General features: G+C 39.7%; 1 protein-coding gene across 5 annotated transcripts in view; it reads left to right on the forward strand.

The window, feature by feature from the left end:
- NT5C2 (5'-nucleotidase, cytosolic II) overlaps positions 1–20,402 on the forward strand; it is a 136,858-nt gene that overhangs the window by 11,128 nt on the left and 105,328 nt on the right. For 4 of the 5 annotated variants that reach the window (XM_074233804.1, XM_074233803.1, XM_074233805.1 and 1 more), the window contains exon 2: positions 16,940–17,055. In XM_074233804.1, coding sequence (XP_074089905.1) covers positions 16,955–17,055 — 101 coding nt within the window. In that variant the 5' untranslated portion in view covers positions 16,940–16,954. Of the gene's footprint in view, positions 1–859; positions 935–16,939; positions 17,056–20,402 lie in introns of those variants that run through there. The other variant, XM_074233800.1, reaches the window with a different exon arrangement.

The following is a 20,402-nucleotide window of genomic DNA, read 5'->3' on the forward strand; positions in this document are numbered from 1 at the left end:
GCTCCTCCGGCCATCCCGGGGGGTCGGTGCGCTTCCTCCTGCAGGTGAGGAGACGGAGGCGGGCGGAGGGCCGCCCGGGGAGCTCCCCTGCCCGCGCCCCTGTTGCAAGCTCTGGTACGGAGCAGCGGCTAGGAGCCACCTCGGGGGCGCTGAGCCGCTGGGCACGTTAATCCTAATTACTTAATTACTACGGTGAATCCACAGTGGAGGGGAGTCTTTCCACGCCCCCGGCTGCCTCCCGCGGGGCGGGGGTTCCACGCTGGAGGCAGAGGTCGCCTCTTTCTCCTCCCCTCCCCCCCGAGCCCGAGGCTGCCGAGGCGGCGGGAACGCCCGCCGGGCTCCCGGCCCGTCCGCGGCCGGCTGCCCTCGGCATGTCCGGGAGGCGGGGGCTGCCAGAGGAGCCCAGGCTGGGGGGGTCCCCGGCGGCCGGCGGGGCGCACCTGAATGACTGCGAGCTGAGCCTCAGCCGCGGCTCCTCCCCCTCCGCTCCGCCCCCGCGCCTCTCCGGGGTCCGGGGGGGGGGGCGGAGACGCGGCGGCTCCGGGGATTGGAGGGCTCGGCGGGGGGGAGGAGCTCCGGCGGTTCCCGGGCCCGAGGCGCCGGGGGCGGGGCCTCCCCGGGGGCGGGGGGGCGGCGCTGCGGTAGTTGCGCGTTGGCTTCGCCGCTGTTCGGAGGCGCCGGGGGGCGGGGCCTCCCTCCCAGGGGGCGGGGCCTCCCCGGGCCGGGGGGGCCGGAGGGCGGCGGGGGCGGCGCTGCGGCAGTTGCGCGTTGGCTTCGCCGCTGTTCGGAGGCGCCGGGGGGCGGGGCCTCCCTCCCCGGGGGCGGGGCCTCCCTCCCCGTGGGGCGGGGCCTCCCCGGGCCGGGGGGGCCGGAGGGCGGCGGGGGCGGCGCTGCGGCAGTTGCGCGTTGGCTTCGCTGCTGTTCGGAGGCGCCGGTGAGTGCGAGCGAGCGGCGCGCGGGCCCGACGGGGCAGGGCGGGGCCGGGGGCGAGCGGAGTCCCACGCGCGGCGGCGGGGGGTCGGGGGGCGCGTCCCTTCCTTCCCCCCCGCCCGTGTTCCTGCCAACGGCCTCCTCAACGGCCGCGAGCCCCTCCGCCCCGCCCCCTTCCCTTCCTCCACAGCGCCCCCTCCCCCCTTGCGGGTCCCCCAAGACTTCCCCCCCCAGGGTGAGCCTCTTCCCTGCCTTCGCCGAGTCCCCTCCCCCACCAGGGGCTAGCCTCGGAACCCCGAGGGGCTAGCCTCAAAGCGTCCGCTCTCCGGTTCGAGGTTAGCCCCTGCGTCAGAGGGACTCGCCTGCGCCGCCCCCCGAAGCCTCTTCCTCCCTAAACTCTGAGAGCCCCCGAGTGAGGGGCTGCGGAAGCTGGCCCGAAGGACCCCGAGAAGCCCCCCCTGCCCGCTTCTGCCATTGCCTGGCACTTACCTGGCTGGCGCCTCCCGCCTCCTCGCACCTTCCCCCTCCAGGACGAGTCCTTGCGGGTTTTCTGCCTCCTCCCCCACCCCAACCTCTTTATTCTCCTCCTCCCGACCCCGACCCAAGTCCTCTTCATTTCATCCCAGCCCCTTGCCTTCTTTTTCTGGGTGTCTAATCCTTATACATCTATGCCCCAAACGTCTCCTTTGCTCTCATTAACAGCCCTTTTCCTGGTGGCAGAAAAGATCTATTCATCCCCAAAATATTTGCATGTTTAACAGTGTGCAAAGCACTTTTGCATATCTTTTTTTTTTTGGTAGGAACAGGGATAATTCTTTCCTTTGCAATCACTTGCTTCCTTCTCAGCAAGTGGTCCTTGACCCTTTTACAAATATTTCTGATTCAGCTTGCTGTCTCTCCTGCTGAGTGATTAAGGAAATGGAGAGGCCTCTGAAGAGTGATGCAAGGTAGTCTGACACCAGTTTAAGAAGAGCTCCCAGAAACTGCCAGTTTGATAGTCCACGTACCACTCCCTTTTCCTTCCCATTTCATAGAGGGTACCCCTGTTGCGTCCAAATTGCAGTTAAAATAGCACAGACCCAAGTTATAAGAATTAAGAAAAAAGACCACTGCATTTTCAAAGAGTTGCGATTAGTGAGTTCATATTTTTTAGTATAATGGCTACTTACAGTTTTGTGTTCTTGTCTGGTAAACTACCACTTTTAAGATTAAGATGGCAGATTTTGGTACCATACTTTTTTTCCCCCCAGAATATTTTCAGGTAGCCTTCATTTGTAGCCTTGAGAGCATTTCACTTTAGTGAATAGTACTCTAGACTTCATTACATCACTAAACTATCTGGTCTTTTTTTTTTTATTAGGGAAATGTTGATAGGAAGAGAAGGGATAACAGACATCCCATGTGCTTTATGGTAAACTCAGAATGTTGGGAAAAAGACTTCTGGAACATTGACAGGCAGGCATAAATGGATTTTGATCTGGGGATAACTAGCATGTGATTACAAATTTATTTGAGGAGAGCGTTTGAATGCAGGTTAGGTTTCTGGATTGTGCATTTTGCACATAGAAGTTATTGATGCAAACATGGTTCCTGTGAAATGTTGAAACTACATTTATTATAGAAATATTAAAAATGATGTTAAATAGACTTTACTCTGTTGAACTTTTAAAGTAATCCTTTAAAGTAAACTTTTACAGTAATAAAGTAAAGGAATTAGAGATCAGTCAGGAATTTACTGATTTTACAATTCTAAAATCAGTTGACTTTTTCCAGTCATACCTGCAGTTTAATTACATCTCAGTATTAGATCCTGTATATGCTTTGGTCAACAATACTCTTATCAGTTGAGTGTTTAAATTTTTTTTTTTTTAGGTTTTTGCAAGGCAAATAGGGTTAAGTGGCTTTCCCAAGGCCACAGGGCTAGGTAATTATTAAATGTCTGAGACCGGATTTGAACCCAGGTACTCCTGACTCCAAGGCCAGTGCTTTATCCACTACACCACCTAGCCACCACCTAGCCTCCCCTCGAGTGTTTAAATTTTGGAATTTAATTGCTAATTAGCTGTGTGACCTTGAACAAGTCACATAATGTCTCAAGACAATAGTTTTTTTAATCTTTGAAGTGAAGTTATTGAACTGATGACTTCTTAAGGTCTGGCTCAATTCTGTGACTTTACTGTAAAGATTACATCTGGCTAAAGGAGACAGCAAGATGGTTGAGTAGAGTCATGAACTTGGGATAACAAAGATAACTTCATGAATTCAAATACGGCTTCATCACTTAGCAGTTGTCTGACTTTGGGCAGGTCACTTTACTCTTTTTGCCTCATCTGTAAAATGAACTGGAAAAGGAAATGGCAGATCACTCCAGTATCTTGGCCAAGAAAACTTCACGTGGGGTCAAGAAGAGTTGGAGATGACTGAAAACAAAAAAAAAAAAATTTGGAGAAGTGTGGGAATTTGTGTGTGTTTTGTGTGTGTGTGTGTGTGTGTGTGTGTGTGTGTGTATGTACACAACCTCTGATGTTGAGTGAGGGAAGTTGAGTTATAATGGGATGTTGTGGAGGTCAAGGGATCAATTTCTTTTCTGTGATTGCTTCTGGACTCTGGTTTCTTTTTGTTTCTTTTTTTGTTTTTTTTGCAAGGAAGGCAATGGGGTTAATTGACTTGCCCAAGGTCACACAGCTAGGTAATTATTAAGTGTCTGAGGTCATATTTGAACTCCAGGATCAGTGTAGTCTTCACTGTATCATCTAGCTTCTTCACTGCACCATCTGGTTTCTTAACCTTTTTAATGCTAGGGACCCCTCAGAATCATGTTTGTATTACTTATATTCATAAATGTGATTCTCCCCCTCCCAAATGTGATTCTTCCCCCCCCCCCCCCAATTTAAGTTTACAGACCTTTTGGAATCTATCCATGAATCCCTGGAGGGTTAATAAATAGCAGGTTATGACCCCTATTCTATCTTATTCTATACAATTTCTGTTTTGAGTAGAGACCCAGATCAAAATTGGTGTGTGTGTGTTTTACAGAAGTGTTATTCTTTAATAGGTAAGAATGAGAAAACAAATGGACAACCCAGGTAGCATATTGGCACCCCTTCAAGTTAGAGCAATAGGAAGACCACTAGCATGTGGATCTTCTCTTAAGAGGATTGAGTAATTGAAAGACACAAGGCAAAATTTGAGAAGAAATAAGGCACCAAAGAAGCATCCACAAAGCAGAAATCACAGATCCATTAATTATCATCCCATAAAAATTTAGAATAAAAGGCAGTTAGTTTAGTCACATTGAGGTAGCATGATATTTTAGAAAGAGTACTGAATTTCTGACTGAAGTCAGAAATACTGGGTTTGAATCTATCCAACTCTAAAACAATCCTATGATCATTTGTGTAAGGTGCTAAAAGACAAAAAAGTGATGAATGCTATCAGGTGATCACCTCAATAAGACAATAGTGCACAAATAATAGAATAGGTTAAATATATAGAAGGAAAAGTATAATACTATGTCAGATTATAGGAGGATCAGCATGATATAATGGAATGAACACAGGATTTTGAGGGAGTTCAACTTCTGGTTGCCATTTACCACTACCTTTGCCATTTTGACTTTTTTCACAACTTCTCAAGTCCTAGAATTTTATTGTTTTAGAGTTGCAAGGGACTTAAGTGTCAGTCAAGTCTATCTATACTTGAAAGGAATCACATATCAAACAAGTAGATGTCCTCCAGTCAGGGTGCACTCACAACCTTCCAAGGCATCATATTCTGCTTTTAGAATTAAGTTATTACTGCTATCAAGGCTAAGTTTGTCTTTCTTACAGATTCTACCCTTGGCTCTTGGTTCAGTCTTTTGGACCTAAATAGAACAAATTTAATTTTTCATCCCTGTGACAGTTGAAGACAACTATCATGGCCCTCTCTAATTTAATCTACAATTTCTTCAACCTGCCTTCATGAAATGCAAACTGAAGACCTTTTTACTCCTTGTTCTCATTGATGTCTTCCTTCTTCTGTGGCACCCAGAATTGAACATAACATTAAGTTCTCTAACAGAGGAACTATTAGATTTTCATTTCTGAATTTATTCCTTTCTTAATGGTAACCAAAATTTCATTAGCTTCTTCGGTCACCACTTCACATTGCTGATTCATACTGAACTTGTAGTACATTAAAACCCCAGATCTTTTTCAGAGAAACTGATGCCTCCCCATCTTGTACTTGTGAAATTGATATTTTGGACTCAAATGTTAAGAATTTACATTTATCACTTAGCTTTGGATGATCTAGCCTTTCGGGGTCTTTTGATTCTGTCATCCAGGATGGTAGCTAACCTTTCCAAATCATTGAGTAAAAAAAAAATAAAATAAAATAGTACAGCATCAAACACAGATCTTTTCATCCTTAATTTCCTCATTTGAATATGAGACTTGATGAATTTCTGAGACCCTAATATTTGCTGATTGCCATTTCAAAAGATCATTTCATGATGATCTTCCTAGGTTTGGCTACTTATTCTGCAAGGACTCAAGTAAGTTTCAAGTAAGATAATTTCCTGCTGAAGGGATCAGGGAAAGCTGCATGGAGAGATGTCCTTGAAGATTGTGGGGCGGCATCAAGAAGCTGCTCAGTGGAGTGGATGGATCTCTGGAGTGGAACAGAAAGGCTTGAGAAAATTTCAGCTTCTCTGGGTTATGTTTTCTTCTTCTGCACGTTAAAGGGGGGGGCTCTTAAGTCTCTTCTGGCTCTAAATCTGTGATCTTACAGATTTCAGCCAGTAGAAAAAAGAGAAGGAATTTGTGTTATAGGCATAGCAAACAAACATAAGCACACAAAAAAGGCAGGTGTGGGGGGTATTTTGGGGGGTGGGATGTGGGAAATAAGTAACACGAGACTACAATTCAAATGATACTTGAAACAGTACATTATTAAGTTCAGGTAAGCAGTTTTGGTATAATAGACACTGATTTAAGAAGTAGGAGGAGGGCTGGCTAGGTGGCAGTGGATAAAGCACCGGCCTTAGTCAGGAATACCTGGGCTCAAATCTGGTCTCAGACACTTGATAATTACCTAGCTGTGTGGCCTTGGGCAAGCCACTTAACCCCATTTGCCTTGCAAAAACCTAAAAAAAAAAAGTAGGAGGAATCTCTGGAGTCCAGAATGATGAATATTGAAACAAGAGTAAGATTTATTTGGGCAGAATGGAGGGCGAGGACATTCAAATAGGAAGACTAACCAGCCTAGATGAGAATGGTCAGATGTGTTCAGAACATAGGGTGTTCACTTTCTAAGTGAAGAGCAGACTATTTGGAATGAAATTTGTGAGAGGAAGTAATAGAAAGAAATGTGAATTCTTACAAGTAGCCTTTATTTTCATGGAATCTGTAAAAATAAAAAAGAAATAACAAGGATGAGAAAGGAGTCATTCTAGTGATTTTTTTTAGGAAAACATTTGGACCAGAGAGAGGCATTTACTATAAAGGAAGATACAGTCTTCATCATATGGTCTTGGAGAAACAATTCAAATGACAAGGAAAAGGGATATAAAAAAGACATTTGATGCATGGGAAATTCATCAACTTAGATTTTTAAAAAAGACTTACAGAAAATGGAAGCAATGGCAGATGATAGGATCTATACAGAAGGGTGGCACAGTTCAATAAGAAAATTGAGTGCTAAAGCTCAGAATTAGCTGCATTATACAAGGAAAGCTGATGTTTATCCTTCATTCTAGAAGACCACCATTGACATCAGGAAGGTGATCCCATGACAAGTGAGTGAATTGGATTTAAGTGAAGGGGTGCTGTGCTATAAGACACTAGCCTCACTTTCTCCTCCAGAGCCATCTGAAGACAGTGGCCAGATATGAATCAAGATGACTGGAGGTGGCCCTGAATACAAGGCAATCGGGGTTAAGTGACTGGCCCAGGGTCACTCAGTGTCAAGTGTCTGAGGTCAAATTTGAACTTGGGTCCTTCTGGCTCTAGGGCTGGTAGTCTATCTTACTGTACCACCTAACTGCTTAGGACAGCAAAAAGGTGAACTTTTTAAAGCTACATTGGGAAAAAGGATGGAAAAAAGGGTTAGAATTGCTTCTGGGGTGGATGGAATAACGATAGTGATATAGAGGGTGAAGCTCTCTAATTTGAGCTTGTGTTCTTTTCTTTGCCAAAGAGAATGATATTTGAACTGGAAGAGAAAGAACAAAAATGACTAATAGAAAGTTGATATCCAAGATTAGTAAGGCGATAGTGGACACTTAAATTCATTAGATGGATAAGTTTAAATCAGCACCTCAGATGAATTATAGCCTAGATTTGGCAGATGTGATTGCTGAGCCAATGTCAGTGATCTTTGAAAGATCATGAAGTGTTGCAAATATCTCTTAGGATTGAAAGAGGGCAAATGTCCCCATCTTCAAAAAGGGAAGAGAATAGAGTCAGCAAAGTTAGATCTATGAGCTTAATGACAATTTACTGGAAAAATTCTAGAACATATTATTAAAAATATGGTTAGTGAGCATGTAGAAAAGGATGTGGTGATCACAATGGACTTGAATGGATGGTTTCAAGAACAAGTTGTGCAAGATGAACTTCATTTCCTTGTTTGTAAAGGGTTACTAGACTGGTAGATCATGGGAGTGTTAAAGAGATAGTTCATCTAGATTTTGACAAGGCATTTGCCAAAGTTTCTTAAGCTATGCCCATGGAAAAGCTGTAAATAATAGAATAGTTGGGTGTATTTGGAACTTGGTGAATGACTAAACCCACAGAACCATTAATGATTTAATGTTATTGGGAAGAAGTGTTCCAAGGATCCAAACTTGGTCTGGCTCTGTTCAACATACATGTGTGTGTGTGTGTGTGTGTGTGTGTGTGTGTGTGTGTCTGTATTTTTGGGTGGAGGAATAGATATCATATTTAGCGCATTTGAAGATGACACAAAACTGGGAGGGTGAAGAGGACACTGAAAGAGGATTCTGAGTGATCTTGGCAGCTGGAATTTGGAACTGAATCCAGTAAGACTAATAGGTTAAATGTAAAATCTAAACAATAGGACCTTACTATGAGGCCCCTGCTCAGGACTCATACAGGATCTGTACTGGCTTCAAGCTGGGATAAGCTGGCTTGATAGGCTGGAGTAGAATTAGGTTCCCTTTTATCACGATCTTTGGATCATTAAACATATTCCTCTTTGTCTCAGGGACAGTTTACTTAAAGCTTAGGTTTTAGCTTTTATCTCATATCTCAAAAAAGGAGGAATAAAAAAGTATGTTGTAAACAATATGAATTAGGAATAGAATATTTATTTCTTATACCCTAAAGAAATATTAGATAATGTGTATGTAGCCTTTTAAGGTTTGCAAAGTGTGCTACCAGTCTCTCAAAGAATCCTCCCAGCAGCCCTTTGAGTGTTCTTAGGTGTTCTTAGTATATAGAGCCTCTTTTCCAGATGAAGAATTTGAGGCTGGAAGAGGTTCATTGTCTTAGAGCTAGTGGCAGAGGCCAATTCAGTGCCCATTGACAGACGTGAACAGTTCTGGTTTACTCAACTAAGAGGGTGATATTCAAATCATCTCAATATGAAGAAGTTTGCTATGCTGAGTAGTCATTTCATATTTCACCTCAGCTCTGCATTGTTTCCCTTATGTCTCTGGCAAGCCATGCCAGGAATTTGGCTCATTTTCAGTCCAGTGGTCATTATCTTCAAGAGTACTGAGACAGACATTGGGTATTTCTCTTGCTATTGTCAGCTCCATCCAATGAGGCAGAATCCACAAGTTTTCAAGCTTCACTAGGTGCCCTCCCAACCCGGTCATGCCCATTATGGAATCAGGATTTGTGTGTTTAGCTTTGTAATCATTAGGAAGTCATGGAGTCAAAGAGTTAGAACTGGAAGGAGCCTCCAAGCTTGTCTAGGTCAAGCCCCTCATTTTATAGATGAAGAGACTGAGGTAACTATAAGGAGAATAAGTAACTTGTTCAAGGTCATTGACACAAGTAGCATCAGAGATGAGATTTAAATCCAGGTTCTCCAATTCCAAAACTACCATTATTTCTGTATTACGCTGCCTTTCAGAAACCCAATTTCCTTATTTGTAGTATGAGGATTATGGTATTTGTGTTACCTCATAGGCTAATGAGGAAAACATCTGTAAACCGGAATGTGATTTAAATATGAATAGTTGTGCCACCTCAGGCTACTAGGTGGCGCAATGGAGCGAGTGCTGGGCCTGAAATCCAGGAAACCTGACTTCAGATTTCAGGCAGACACTTGCCATCTACAACTCTGGGCAAGTCACCTGATCCGGTGGACTCATTTTGCTCATCTGTAAAATGAACTGGAAAAGGAAATGGCAAATCACTATAGTCACTTTGCCAAGAAAACTCCAAATGAGATTATGAAGAGTTGGACATGACTGAAAGTGACAGAATAAGAACAATAGCTTATTTCTACTTAAGGAATGCTATATATGAAAAGTGATATTATATAAAATCTGATGGTAAAGCAGACCTGAGTGGAGAAGGGGGTTGTTTTATTATCAAGGACCATTTATACAGAGCTTTACAGAATATTTCAAGTTAGACGCAATAAAACCAGTCAGCTTCATTTGAACACGATTTTAAAGATTAAAGTTTCCAGGGCAACAAAAATTTTTTGGAATTGTGTCTATGATTACATTGATGTAGGGAAATCCTCACAAGGAAACAGAATTGCAACTTCTTATCCCTTTAAAGAAATTAACAATTTAATTGCTATAATTTGCATCAAAGTGATCCCTGCTGAATGAAAAAGAATGGCATTACTGATTGACTTTCAGTAGGCACATATTTAGAAAGTCCAATAGTACTGTTCCTTTGGTTAAAATCTAAGTTATATTGTAATTAGTAAGTTTTCAATAGATGTTAGCTGGTGACAAATACATTTAGTGTTCAGGAGACTTGTGATAAAGCCTAACTGATTTTTTTTTTAAGACTTTCAGAGAGGAAAAGCTGAGGAACTGAATTGTTTTGAGCAGCTGTTTCAAAGCTCCTTGGTGTCCTTTAAGTTGGACAGTTCAAGTACAGATATATGAAAGAAATGTTTGCTCTTCCAGAAACTGCCTCATCAACAGAAGGCTGAGAGGACAGTGATAAAATCTGATGATGATTTTTAGTAGTAAGTTTATTTGCTATTGACATTTCTTAAATTGTAAAGGTCCTAGACTTTTTTGGGAGGTATAGTTCTCTGATTTCTTCAGTGTAGCAAACTTCCAGTATAAAACTTCCCTTTATAGGAAGATGCTACAGAGCAGCATCTGTTTTATGACTTATGGCTAGAGAAGGACCTCACTTAGGAGCCAGGGTCAACTAAATGGTTAAGTGACTTAGTTACACAGCCAGTTTGTCATAGCTTATGCCATAATGCTTTTCAAATATCCATGATAATACTTAAAACCTGTTTTAGGGATAGTTTATCACTAAGTTATGTCCTTTCTTTAGTTTAGGTCTAATATTTCATAGCTAGCATCTATGCCATTTAATGTTTATGTCTATCATGAAGTCTGACTTGGGAACTACTATATAGAAAGAAGTTCCCAAAATAAAACATTTTTGTAATGCCTTTGAAAAGGTGACTTTGTTGATGATTTAGGCAAAAAATGATTTTTTTAAAGAGCATATTTTGAATTATGTGATTTAGCTTTAGTGTAGAACCTATCACAGATATGTTACTGTATATAGTCTAAAAGGTAGCTTAGTGTATTGGCAAAATTTTGCATTGGTGAGTCAGAGACATTTGTTTAATTTGTGACTGTCATTTATAGGTCATGTGACTGTGGTCAATTCATCTGAACTTGGCATTTTGTGTTTCCTCATTGGCAAAGTGGGTATAATTACACTTGCATTATGTACTTCACAAGGTTATTGTGAGGAAAGCACATAGTAAACTGTTAAAGCACGTTTAAATGTGAGTGAATTTTTAAAAAATTGGTCAGAAGTAATTTTTATGGTCAGCCCTATTTACTGCTAAAGGGAGCAACCCATGAATTGATTAGAGATTTTCCAAGAGTTGTTCAAGGCTTCTATCAGACACTGAGATATCATAATACATCTGGGTTATCAACAACAATGAGACTAAAGTATTAGTGTCTATGTCTGATGTGTGAACAAGCTAGTGAAAGGTCAGGAATAGCTCAAGTATTTTTTATTTAAATTATGAGAAGACTTTTAGGTAATTTCCACAAGATTTTAGTGGTATCATGACATAAATAGGATTTACCTGTGAGTAGAGAAAATAAAACACTAACTTCTTACACAAATCTAGAAGTAGTAAGTGGCAGTTTCAGGTTTTTCTGAGCTTATTCACTTGTTAAATCTTTAAAATTTAAATTAGTATATTGGAAGGGATGTGAATAGTAGTCACACTAATACATTTTGTTGGCGCTAGGAATTCATTTGTTCTGGAAAATGATCTCGAATTATACTGAAAAAAATGTTTATACCCTTTGACCCATAGATCTCACTGCTTGGGATATATTCCCAAGGAGGAAAAAAACCCAGAAAGATTCCCTATATCTCAAAATATGCCTATACTGTAGTTTGTTTTGTGTGTATATGTGTAGTGTTTTCTTAGTTGCATGAAACCAGAAATGTAAAAGATGCCCATTGATTGGACATTGACTAAAAAGGTTGTGGCATATAAATGTAATGGAATTATATTATTATAAGACATGAAGATGAAGAATACAGAGAAGTATGGCAAGACTTATATGAACAGATGCAAAAGTAACAATCTACAAAACCAGGAGAAAAATATACACAGTGATGATAATATTTTAAATGGGAAACAAAACTCCAAACTGTGTAATTATAGTTTTCAATACTGATCTTGAAGAAAAGATGAGAAAATATAATTTTTTCCTTCTTTGCAGAAGTGGGGAACTGTGACTTTAGAACATTGCATATAGGGGCAGCTAGGTGGAGCAGTGGATAGAGCACAGGCCCTGGAGTCAGGAGTATCTGAGTTCAATTCTGGCCTTAGATACTTAATAATTGCCTAGCTGTGTGGCCTTGGGCAAGCCACTTAACCCCATTCATCTTGCAAAAACATTAAAAAAAATTGCATATAGTCAAATTTATTCGATATATTTTGCTTACTTTTGCTAAACTGCTTTCTTACCTTTTTAAATCCTTATAAAGAATGGCCCTTTGGGCCAGAAAAGAAAGGGATGTATTTGGAATGGTAATATGAAAACAAAAAAATAGTTTTTTAAGTGGGGAAAAAATGAGATCCCAATTAACAAATTAAATTAATTTGGAAAAAGACCAGATTTTTAAACTCTATATTATTGTACATGTATTTAATATTTCTGATATAATTAGTTACTATGATAGGACTGTAGTACTACATTATGAGATAAAAGTTTAGTATAATAGAAAGATCCCTCATCTTAGAAGACCTAGTGTTGAATTTTGTTACCTATATCTTTGTAGAATCAAAAAAGTTATAGCTTGAAGGGCCTTTAGAGGTCTTAGAATCATATATTCAGCACTGAACAGAACCTCATTTGTCATATTTTCCAACCCTCATTTAACAGTTGAGGAAATGAATGCCTTCAAGGGTTAAGTGAAATTTGTGCCAAGTGATCCAGGAGTAAATAGCAAAGCCTGCTCTCTGTCTCATCCTTTGACTCCCCCCATAGATATTGTCTCTCAATCTACATGAGCCATGGTGCAGTGGATAGAGCACTGGCCCTGGAGTCAGGAGTCCCTGAGTTCAAATCCTTAAAAAAAAAAGTGAATGTGGGCAGGGACTGAGAATACTCAGAGAATGAATCTATTCTTTGGAGGCAGGCAGGAAGGCCCCAATTTAGGATTTTTTTTTTTTTATTGTGACACAGAACAAGATCATAAAACGTTCCTGTCTGCTTAAAGGAAATATAAATAAGCTATTACTAAAGAAACATGTAATATACTGTATCTCAAACTGAGAGTGATAGCTATGTTCAACCAACTTTTACAAGCCTTTGTAAATCTGAAGACCTTTAGAAATTAACAATTTTATGAAGAAAATATTATGTAACCCCAATCAAGTGAAGCAGTTTTTTCTTTAGATTAGTTCTTATTTTTGTATGTCAATAACCACTTAATGGTTGAAAGCTCTAGCAAGCAGCAAATAAGTACATTTAATTATAAACCTGTACTGATGAGGTACTGTTGATGGAATGTATTTCTGCAGTATATCTGAGGAAATAAAGTGCCAAGAATAGTAGAAAATACTTGATGGTATTCTTTGATCTTTTATTGTTAGTTTTTAAAATATTAAGAGCAGACTAAATTTTAAATTTTCCAGTTTCAACTTAGGACTAGTTACATGCATGATGACTTTTGAAATAGAAACCCTAAATTGTCAAGGCACCCAGTACTGTGTTTCTCATCCAACAAGATCTCCTATTTTTCCACTGGAAAACAAGCAGTTCTTTGTTCCAAGACTTAATGTTGAAATGTTAGCAAAATATCATGTGTTAATCAAGCCAAGAATCTTATGCTGCTTTGCCCAAAAGTAAGATTGTGTGTGCGTGCACCCACACACATGCACATACACACACAAAATTAAAAGAAAATTTTGCAATATTCTTGCTTTCTACACATTGTTTCTGATTTCATTTGAGAGAATTTCAGATACCAGAAACTTAATAGCTGGAATTTTTGTGCCATCCTTCCTATACATTTAAAGTTTAGTGTTTTTCACCATCAAAGTTTACAAAAGCAGAAGTAGCCAATTCTTTGAGAAGCAGTTGTGGCCTGCCTTATGGGATCATGAGCAGGGTCCTCTTGGAGCCTTGGTTTCATCTGTAATTCGGGGATAATAATTCTTTTGAAACATACCTCACCAGATTAATCAAGCAAAGGATTGTGATGAAAAAAAATACTTTCAATCATTAAATTGCTATTTAACCGTGAGGAGTATTAGTTATTACTTTAGGAATTCTGCATATGAACAGTCAAAATCCATATAGCAGAGTTTGGACAGGAGTGAGTTGTTATCAAGAAACATTTAAAAGTTAGAAATTACGAAGCCTATTAGTTTAACCTGAACAAAATTTTTGTTTTCTGGAAAAATCTAAAGCTTTCAATGCAATGTACTTTTTGGATTAGATCTTTGGTTTCATTGCTGTAGCCTACTAATCTTGAAATATTCTTTTCTTTTTTTAGGTTTTTGCAAGGCAAGTGGGGTTAAATGACTTGCCTAAGGCCACATAGGTAGGTAATCATTAAGTGGCTGAGGTCAGATTTGAACTCGGGTATTCCTGACTCCAGGGTTGGTGCTCTATCCACTGTACCACCTAGCCTCCCCCTAATCTTGAAATTTTCAATGCAGATGAACACCTACCTTGAAACTTAGTCTTAAGGAATTATGACTTCTGACAACTTAAAATATTTTAATTGCTGCAAATTTGTTTCAAAGTGAGACCTTTTGGGGGCAGAGCTAGGTGGTACAGTGGTAGAGCACTGACCCTAGAGTCAGGAGGATCTGAGTTCAATGTGGCCCCAGACTTTTAATACTTACTTAGCTGTGTGATCTTGGGCAAGTCACCTAACCCCATTGCCTTGCAAAAAAAATAAAACTTTTTTGTATTCAAAAGTAACATTACTGTTTGACCATTTGAAAGCATATGCACATTTGACTTACTTTATAACAAGATAAATTTGTAAGAAGGCTTATCATGAGCATGATATAAAACATTGAATTTAGCTTAAGTACTTTTACCTGTTTACTTTCTTGGTCATATTTGTTAATTTGCAGTGGGATGCTATAACAAAATCCAGGAATATTTGTGTTTTGTTTCTTAATAGGCATGCAAAAGGCATGTTCTGTCTTTCGTGTTGTTTATTGTGTTCAGTGTATAGGTCATGTGACTTCTCAGATTGGGGTCTTCTTTTTCTAGTGTTGGACCGTTTCTGCCTCTATGATGACCTGTGTGAATCTGGATTTATTCTTTCTGGATCTCAATTTCCTCATTCCTAAAAAGAATGCTAAGCTAGACTAAGGACTCTTCTATCTGTATGATTTTTTCCCCCCAAGTATTAGAATTATTTTTTTTGCTTTTAAAAAATTTTTAAAATTCATTTATTTTTGAATTTTACAATTTTCCTCCTAATCTCGCTTCCCTCTTCCCACCCCCCACAGAAGGCAGTTGATAGTCTTTATGTTGTTTCCATGGTATACACTGATCCAAATTGAATGTGTTGAGAGAGAAATCATATCCTTAATAAAGTGTAAGAGATGGCAAAATTATATAAGATAACTTTTTTTTTTAAATTAGAGGTAATAGTCTTTGGTCTTTGTTCAAACTCCATAATTCTTTCTCTGGATACGGATAGTATTCTCCATAGCAGATACCCCCAAATTGTCCCTGATTGTTGCACTGATTTCTTTGTTTTGTGTCTTCTTGATAAAATGTAAGTTTTTAGAAAGCTGTTAGATGACAAAGAAAAGACAGTACTGAGCCTGGAGTCAGGAAGACTCAAATCCAGCCTCAGACAGATGCTAGCTGGGTGACCCTGAGCAAGTTATTTCACCTCATGTGTAAAATGAGCTGGAGAAGGAAATGGCCAACCACTTCAGTATCTTTGCCAAGATAACTTCAAATAGGATCATGAAGGCTCTAACATGTCTGAAAACAACCGAATATTAACAACTTAAGAGAGTAGCAACTGTTTTCCATATTAGATTTGTATCCCCAGATCTGGAACTTATGCTTGTTATCCCTCCCTTTCCCCATCACCACACTGATGTCCAACAGGTCTCTGTTTCCTTAATCCAGAAACTAAAGATACTTTTTTCCCCTATTTGTTTTATTTGGGTTTTTTTGTTTTGTTTTTTTTTAGGTTTTTGCAAGGCAAATGAGGTTAAGTGGCTTGCCCAAGGCCACACAGCTAGGTGATTATTAAGTGTCTGAGACCAGATTTGAACCCAGGTACTCCTGACTCCAGGGCCAGTGCTTTATCCACTATGCCACCTAGCCGCCCCTCCCTGTTTTATAAAGATTCTATTTATTTTGAGTTTTACAATTTCCCCCCAAATCTTACTTCCTTCCCCCCACCCCCCACAGAAGGCAATTTGCTGGTCTTTACATTGTTTTCGTGTTGTACATTGATCCAAATTGAATGTGATGAGAGAGAAATCACATCCTTAAGGAAGAAACATAAAGTATAAGAGCAAGATCAGACAATAAGATGTCAGTCTTTTTTTTTTCCCCCTAAATTAAAGGTAATAGTCCTTGGGTTTTTTGTTCAAATTCCACAGTTCTTTCTCTGGATACAGATGGTATTGCAGACAGCCCCAAATTGTCCCTGAGTGTGTTGCACTGATGGAATGAGCAAGTCCATCAAGGTTGATCATTGCCCCTATGTTGCTGTTAGGGTGTACAGTGTTTTTCTGGTTCTGCTCATCTTGCTCAGCATCAGTTCATAGAATATTTTGCTGGTTTATATAGAATTTTTTTCCTTTTGTATCTGAAAATTATTTGAAACTTAAAAGATTTAAACTCACTATTTTCCTTCTAAATACAAAGCTCTGAAACTTTAAAATGGATCATTTAAATAGTTAATTTTTAATAAATGGATCATTTAAATAGTTAATATTAATAAATAGTTAATTAATAGTTAATATCCATTTAGATGTTATTTTTATAAATTTACTTTTTTTGTTTTTAAATTTAACTATTAACTATTTTTAAATTTAACTTAATTTTTTCAATTACATACAAAGAATAGTTTTCAGCATTCATCTTTTTGCTAACTTTTGAGTTCTTCAATTATCTACCTTCCTGCCTTCCCCCCCCAAGTCAGCGAGTAATCTGATATAAGGTTATTCATGTACAATGAATTTACATTTTAAAATAATAGTTTCTTCAGTCAGTTTTTTTATAACCTGGTATTTCATGGGCATGTTTATTAGAGACCAGTGAAGAGATACCAATACTAAAATGACTCTACTCTTCTTTCCTGGAATGCAGCATACGTTAAAAAAGATGAGCACCTCCTGGAGTGATCGGTTACAGAATACAGCAGAGATGCCGGCTAACATGGACAGGCATGCACTGAAAAAGTATCGGAGAGAAGCCTATCACCGGTAAGTTTGGGGGTTCAGGCTAATTTGGATTACTGAATACTAGGAAAATTTCACCAAACCAATGACTATCTTTTTAAAAAAAGGGGGTTAAATGAAGCATTATTTCACAATTAGGATGACAATAGATATTTTATTTATTTATTTATTTTAGTTTTTGCAAGGCAGTGGGGTTAAGTGGCTTGCCCAAGGCGACAATAGATATTTAAAATTGTTTTATAATTATGAACTTAGAAAACATAAAATGGGAACATTTTTAGCATACAAAGAACAGAAAAAGAGGACCACATGAGAAACTATGAATTCCTTCTATAGCTTCTTTAAAATATATTTCTTGTTTAATGCACTAGTTCAGTTATTGCTCTGCTTATACATCACTTTGTAAACTTTCTCCTGATCTCTTTTATGTATTTTTTGTATTTTAATTTTTTTGTACAAATGATGTTTTTTATACATTACTAAAATATTCTTGTTTAAGAGTAAACATAATAACCCTTCCCCCCAAAAATACAGACCCTCATGAGCAATAAAGTAAAGGAAAGAGAAAAAAATAATAATAGGGGCAGCCAGGTGGCACAGTGGACAGAGCACCAGTCCTAGAACCAGGAGCACCCGAGCCCAAATCCGGCCCCAGACACCAAAACCAAAACAAAATAATAATAATTATAATAACAATAATAACAACAATAATGATGATGATGATGATGATAGGGGCAGCTTGGTGGCGCAGTGGACAGAGCACCAGCCCTGGAGCCAGGAGCACCCGGGTCCAAATCTGACCTCAGACACACAATAATCACCCAGCTGTGTGGGTGGGCAAGCCACCCAACCCACTTGCCCTGCAACCCCCTCCTCAAATACAACATCTCCAGCTCTGTGGCAGGTGGATCATATTCTTTATGATAGGTCCATCACAAAAGCTACTTTCATATTTTTCCACTGTTGCCATTGCTGATCACTACTCCTCCCATTCATACTTCCCCACTACCATACACTATATTTTCTCTCTTCTTTCACTCTGTCTCTCTTCTTAAATGTGCTGTAGGGTGGCTGAGTGGTGCTGCAGACAGATCACTAACCCTGGGGCCAAGAGGCCCCGAGCCCACATACCACCCCTAAGGCCCAGCAATCACCTGGCCCTTGGTCCCAGACAGTTCATCCAATCCCCCTGCAAGAAGTAAAAAAGAAAATGTGTTATATCTGACCATTCTTCCCACCATGGTCCACCCTCTTCTCCATCTCTCACATTCCCCCCCTTCCCCCTTCCCCCATCCCCTTCTCTCCTTCATACTCTAGATGTCTATACCCCATTGAGTATATATGCTGTTTCCTCTCCTAGCCACCTCTGATGAGAGCAAAGGTTCCTGCATTCCCCCTCATCTTCCCCCCTTCCGTATCATTGCAATAGCTCATTGTAATAAAAAAATTTTATTATATGAAATATTTTAGCCTATTACACTTTTCCTTTCTCTTACTCCCATTACCTTTCCCTTTTGACCATTGACTTCATTTTTACAATATTTTATATCTTCAAATTCAGCTCTCTCCTGTACTTCATCTATAAAAGCTCCTTCTATCTACTCTATTAAATGAGAAGTTTCTCATGAGTATTATCAGTATCATTTTTCTTTGCAGGAATACATGTAGTTCATCATCAATAAGTCCCTCATACTTTACCCTTCACCTCCATTCTCTATGTATGCTTCACCTGAATGCTGTATTTGAAGATCAAACTTTCTGTTCAGCTCTGGCCATTTCAACAGGAAATGGTTCATTGGTTCGTTGAAAGTCCATCTTTTTCCCTGGAAGAGGATGTTTAGTTTTGTTGGGTAGTTGATTCTCGGTTGCATTTCAAGCTCTCTTGCCTTTCGGAATATTATATTCCAAGCCTTTCAAGCCTTTAACGTAGTTGCTGCTAAGTCTTGTGTGATCCCGACTGCAGCTCCATGATATTTGAATTGTGTCCTTCTGGCTGCTTGTAATATTTTCTCTTTGACTTGGGAGTTCTGGAACTTGGCTATAATGTTCCTGGGGGTTGTTTTTTTTTTTTTTTTTTGGATCTCTTTCTTTTTTTATTTAATTTATTTTTATTAAAGATATTCGAGTTTTATAATTTTCCTCCCGATCCTATTCCCCCCCTCCCCCACTGAAAGTAATTTGTCAGTCTTTACTTTGTTTCCATGTCATATTTGGATCTCTTTCCAGGGGAGATTAATGGATTCTCTCAATTTCTATTTTGCCCTCTGCTTCTAGGATATCAGGGCAATTTTCCTGTAGTAAATCTTTTTTTTTTTTTTTTTTTTAGGTTTTTACAAGGGAAATGGGGTTAAGTGGCTTGCCCAAGGCCACACAGCTAGGTAATTATTAAGTGTCTGAGACTGGATTTGAACCCAGGTACTCCTGACTCCAAGGCCAATGCTTTGTCCACTACACCACCTAGCCGCCCCCTGTAGTAATTCTTTAAAAATGATGTCAAGGCTTTTTTCCTGATCATGACTTTCAGGTATTCCAATAATTTTTAAATTATCTTTCCTGAATCTGTGTTCTGTATCAGTTGTTTTTTCAATGAGATGTTTCACATTTTCTTCTAATTTTTCATTCTTTTGGTTTTGAAATATTATGTCTTGATTTCTCGTAAAATCAGTAGCTTCCCTCAGTTCCATTCTACATCTGAAGGATTTGTTTTCCTCAGAGAACTTTCTTATCTCTTTTTCCATCTGGTCAATTCTGCTTTTTAAGGCATTCTTCTCCTCAATCACTTTTTTTTTTAAGGTTTTTGCAAGGCAAGCAGGGTTAAGTGGCTTGCCCAAGGCTACACAGCTAGGTAATTATTAACTGTCTGAGGTCACATTTGAACTCAGGTCCTCCTGACTCCAGGCCTGGTGCTCTATCCACTGCACCACCTAGCCACCCCTCAATCACTTTTTGAACTGTTGTCCATTTGACCTATGCTGGTTTTTAACATGTTTTTTTTTTTCAGCATATTTTTGGATCTCTTTGACTAAGCTGCTGACTCCTTTTTCATGTTTTTCCTGCATCTCTCTCATTTCTTTTTCCAATTTTTCTTCTATCTCCCTCACTTGATTTTCAAAGTCTTTTTTGAGCTCTGTCATAGTCTGAACCCAATTTCTGTTTTTCTTGGAGTCTTTAGATGCAGGAGCTTGTACCTCCTCATCTTCAGATTGAGTATTTTGATTCTTCTTGGGATCATAGACAAAGTATTTCTCAATGGTGTTCCTCTTTTTCCTCTGCTTACTCATTTCTCCAGCCTGTGCCTGGTTTTGGGGGTACTTCCTGAGCTTTTGAGTATTATTGGGACACCCCCCCCAAGAATGATTTCCATGTGTGAG

Source organism: Macrotis lagotis, chromosome 4, assembly GCF_037893015.1.
Source record: "Macrotis lagotis isolate mMagLag1 chromosome 4, bilby.v1.9.chrom.fasta, whole genome shotgun sequence".
Lineage (NCBI taxonomy): Eukaryota > Metazoa > Chordata > Mammalia > Peramelemorphia > Peramelidae > Macrotis > Macrotis lagotis.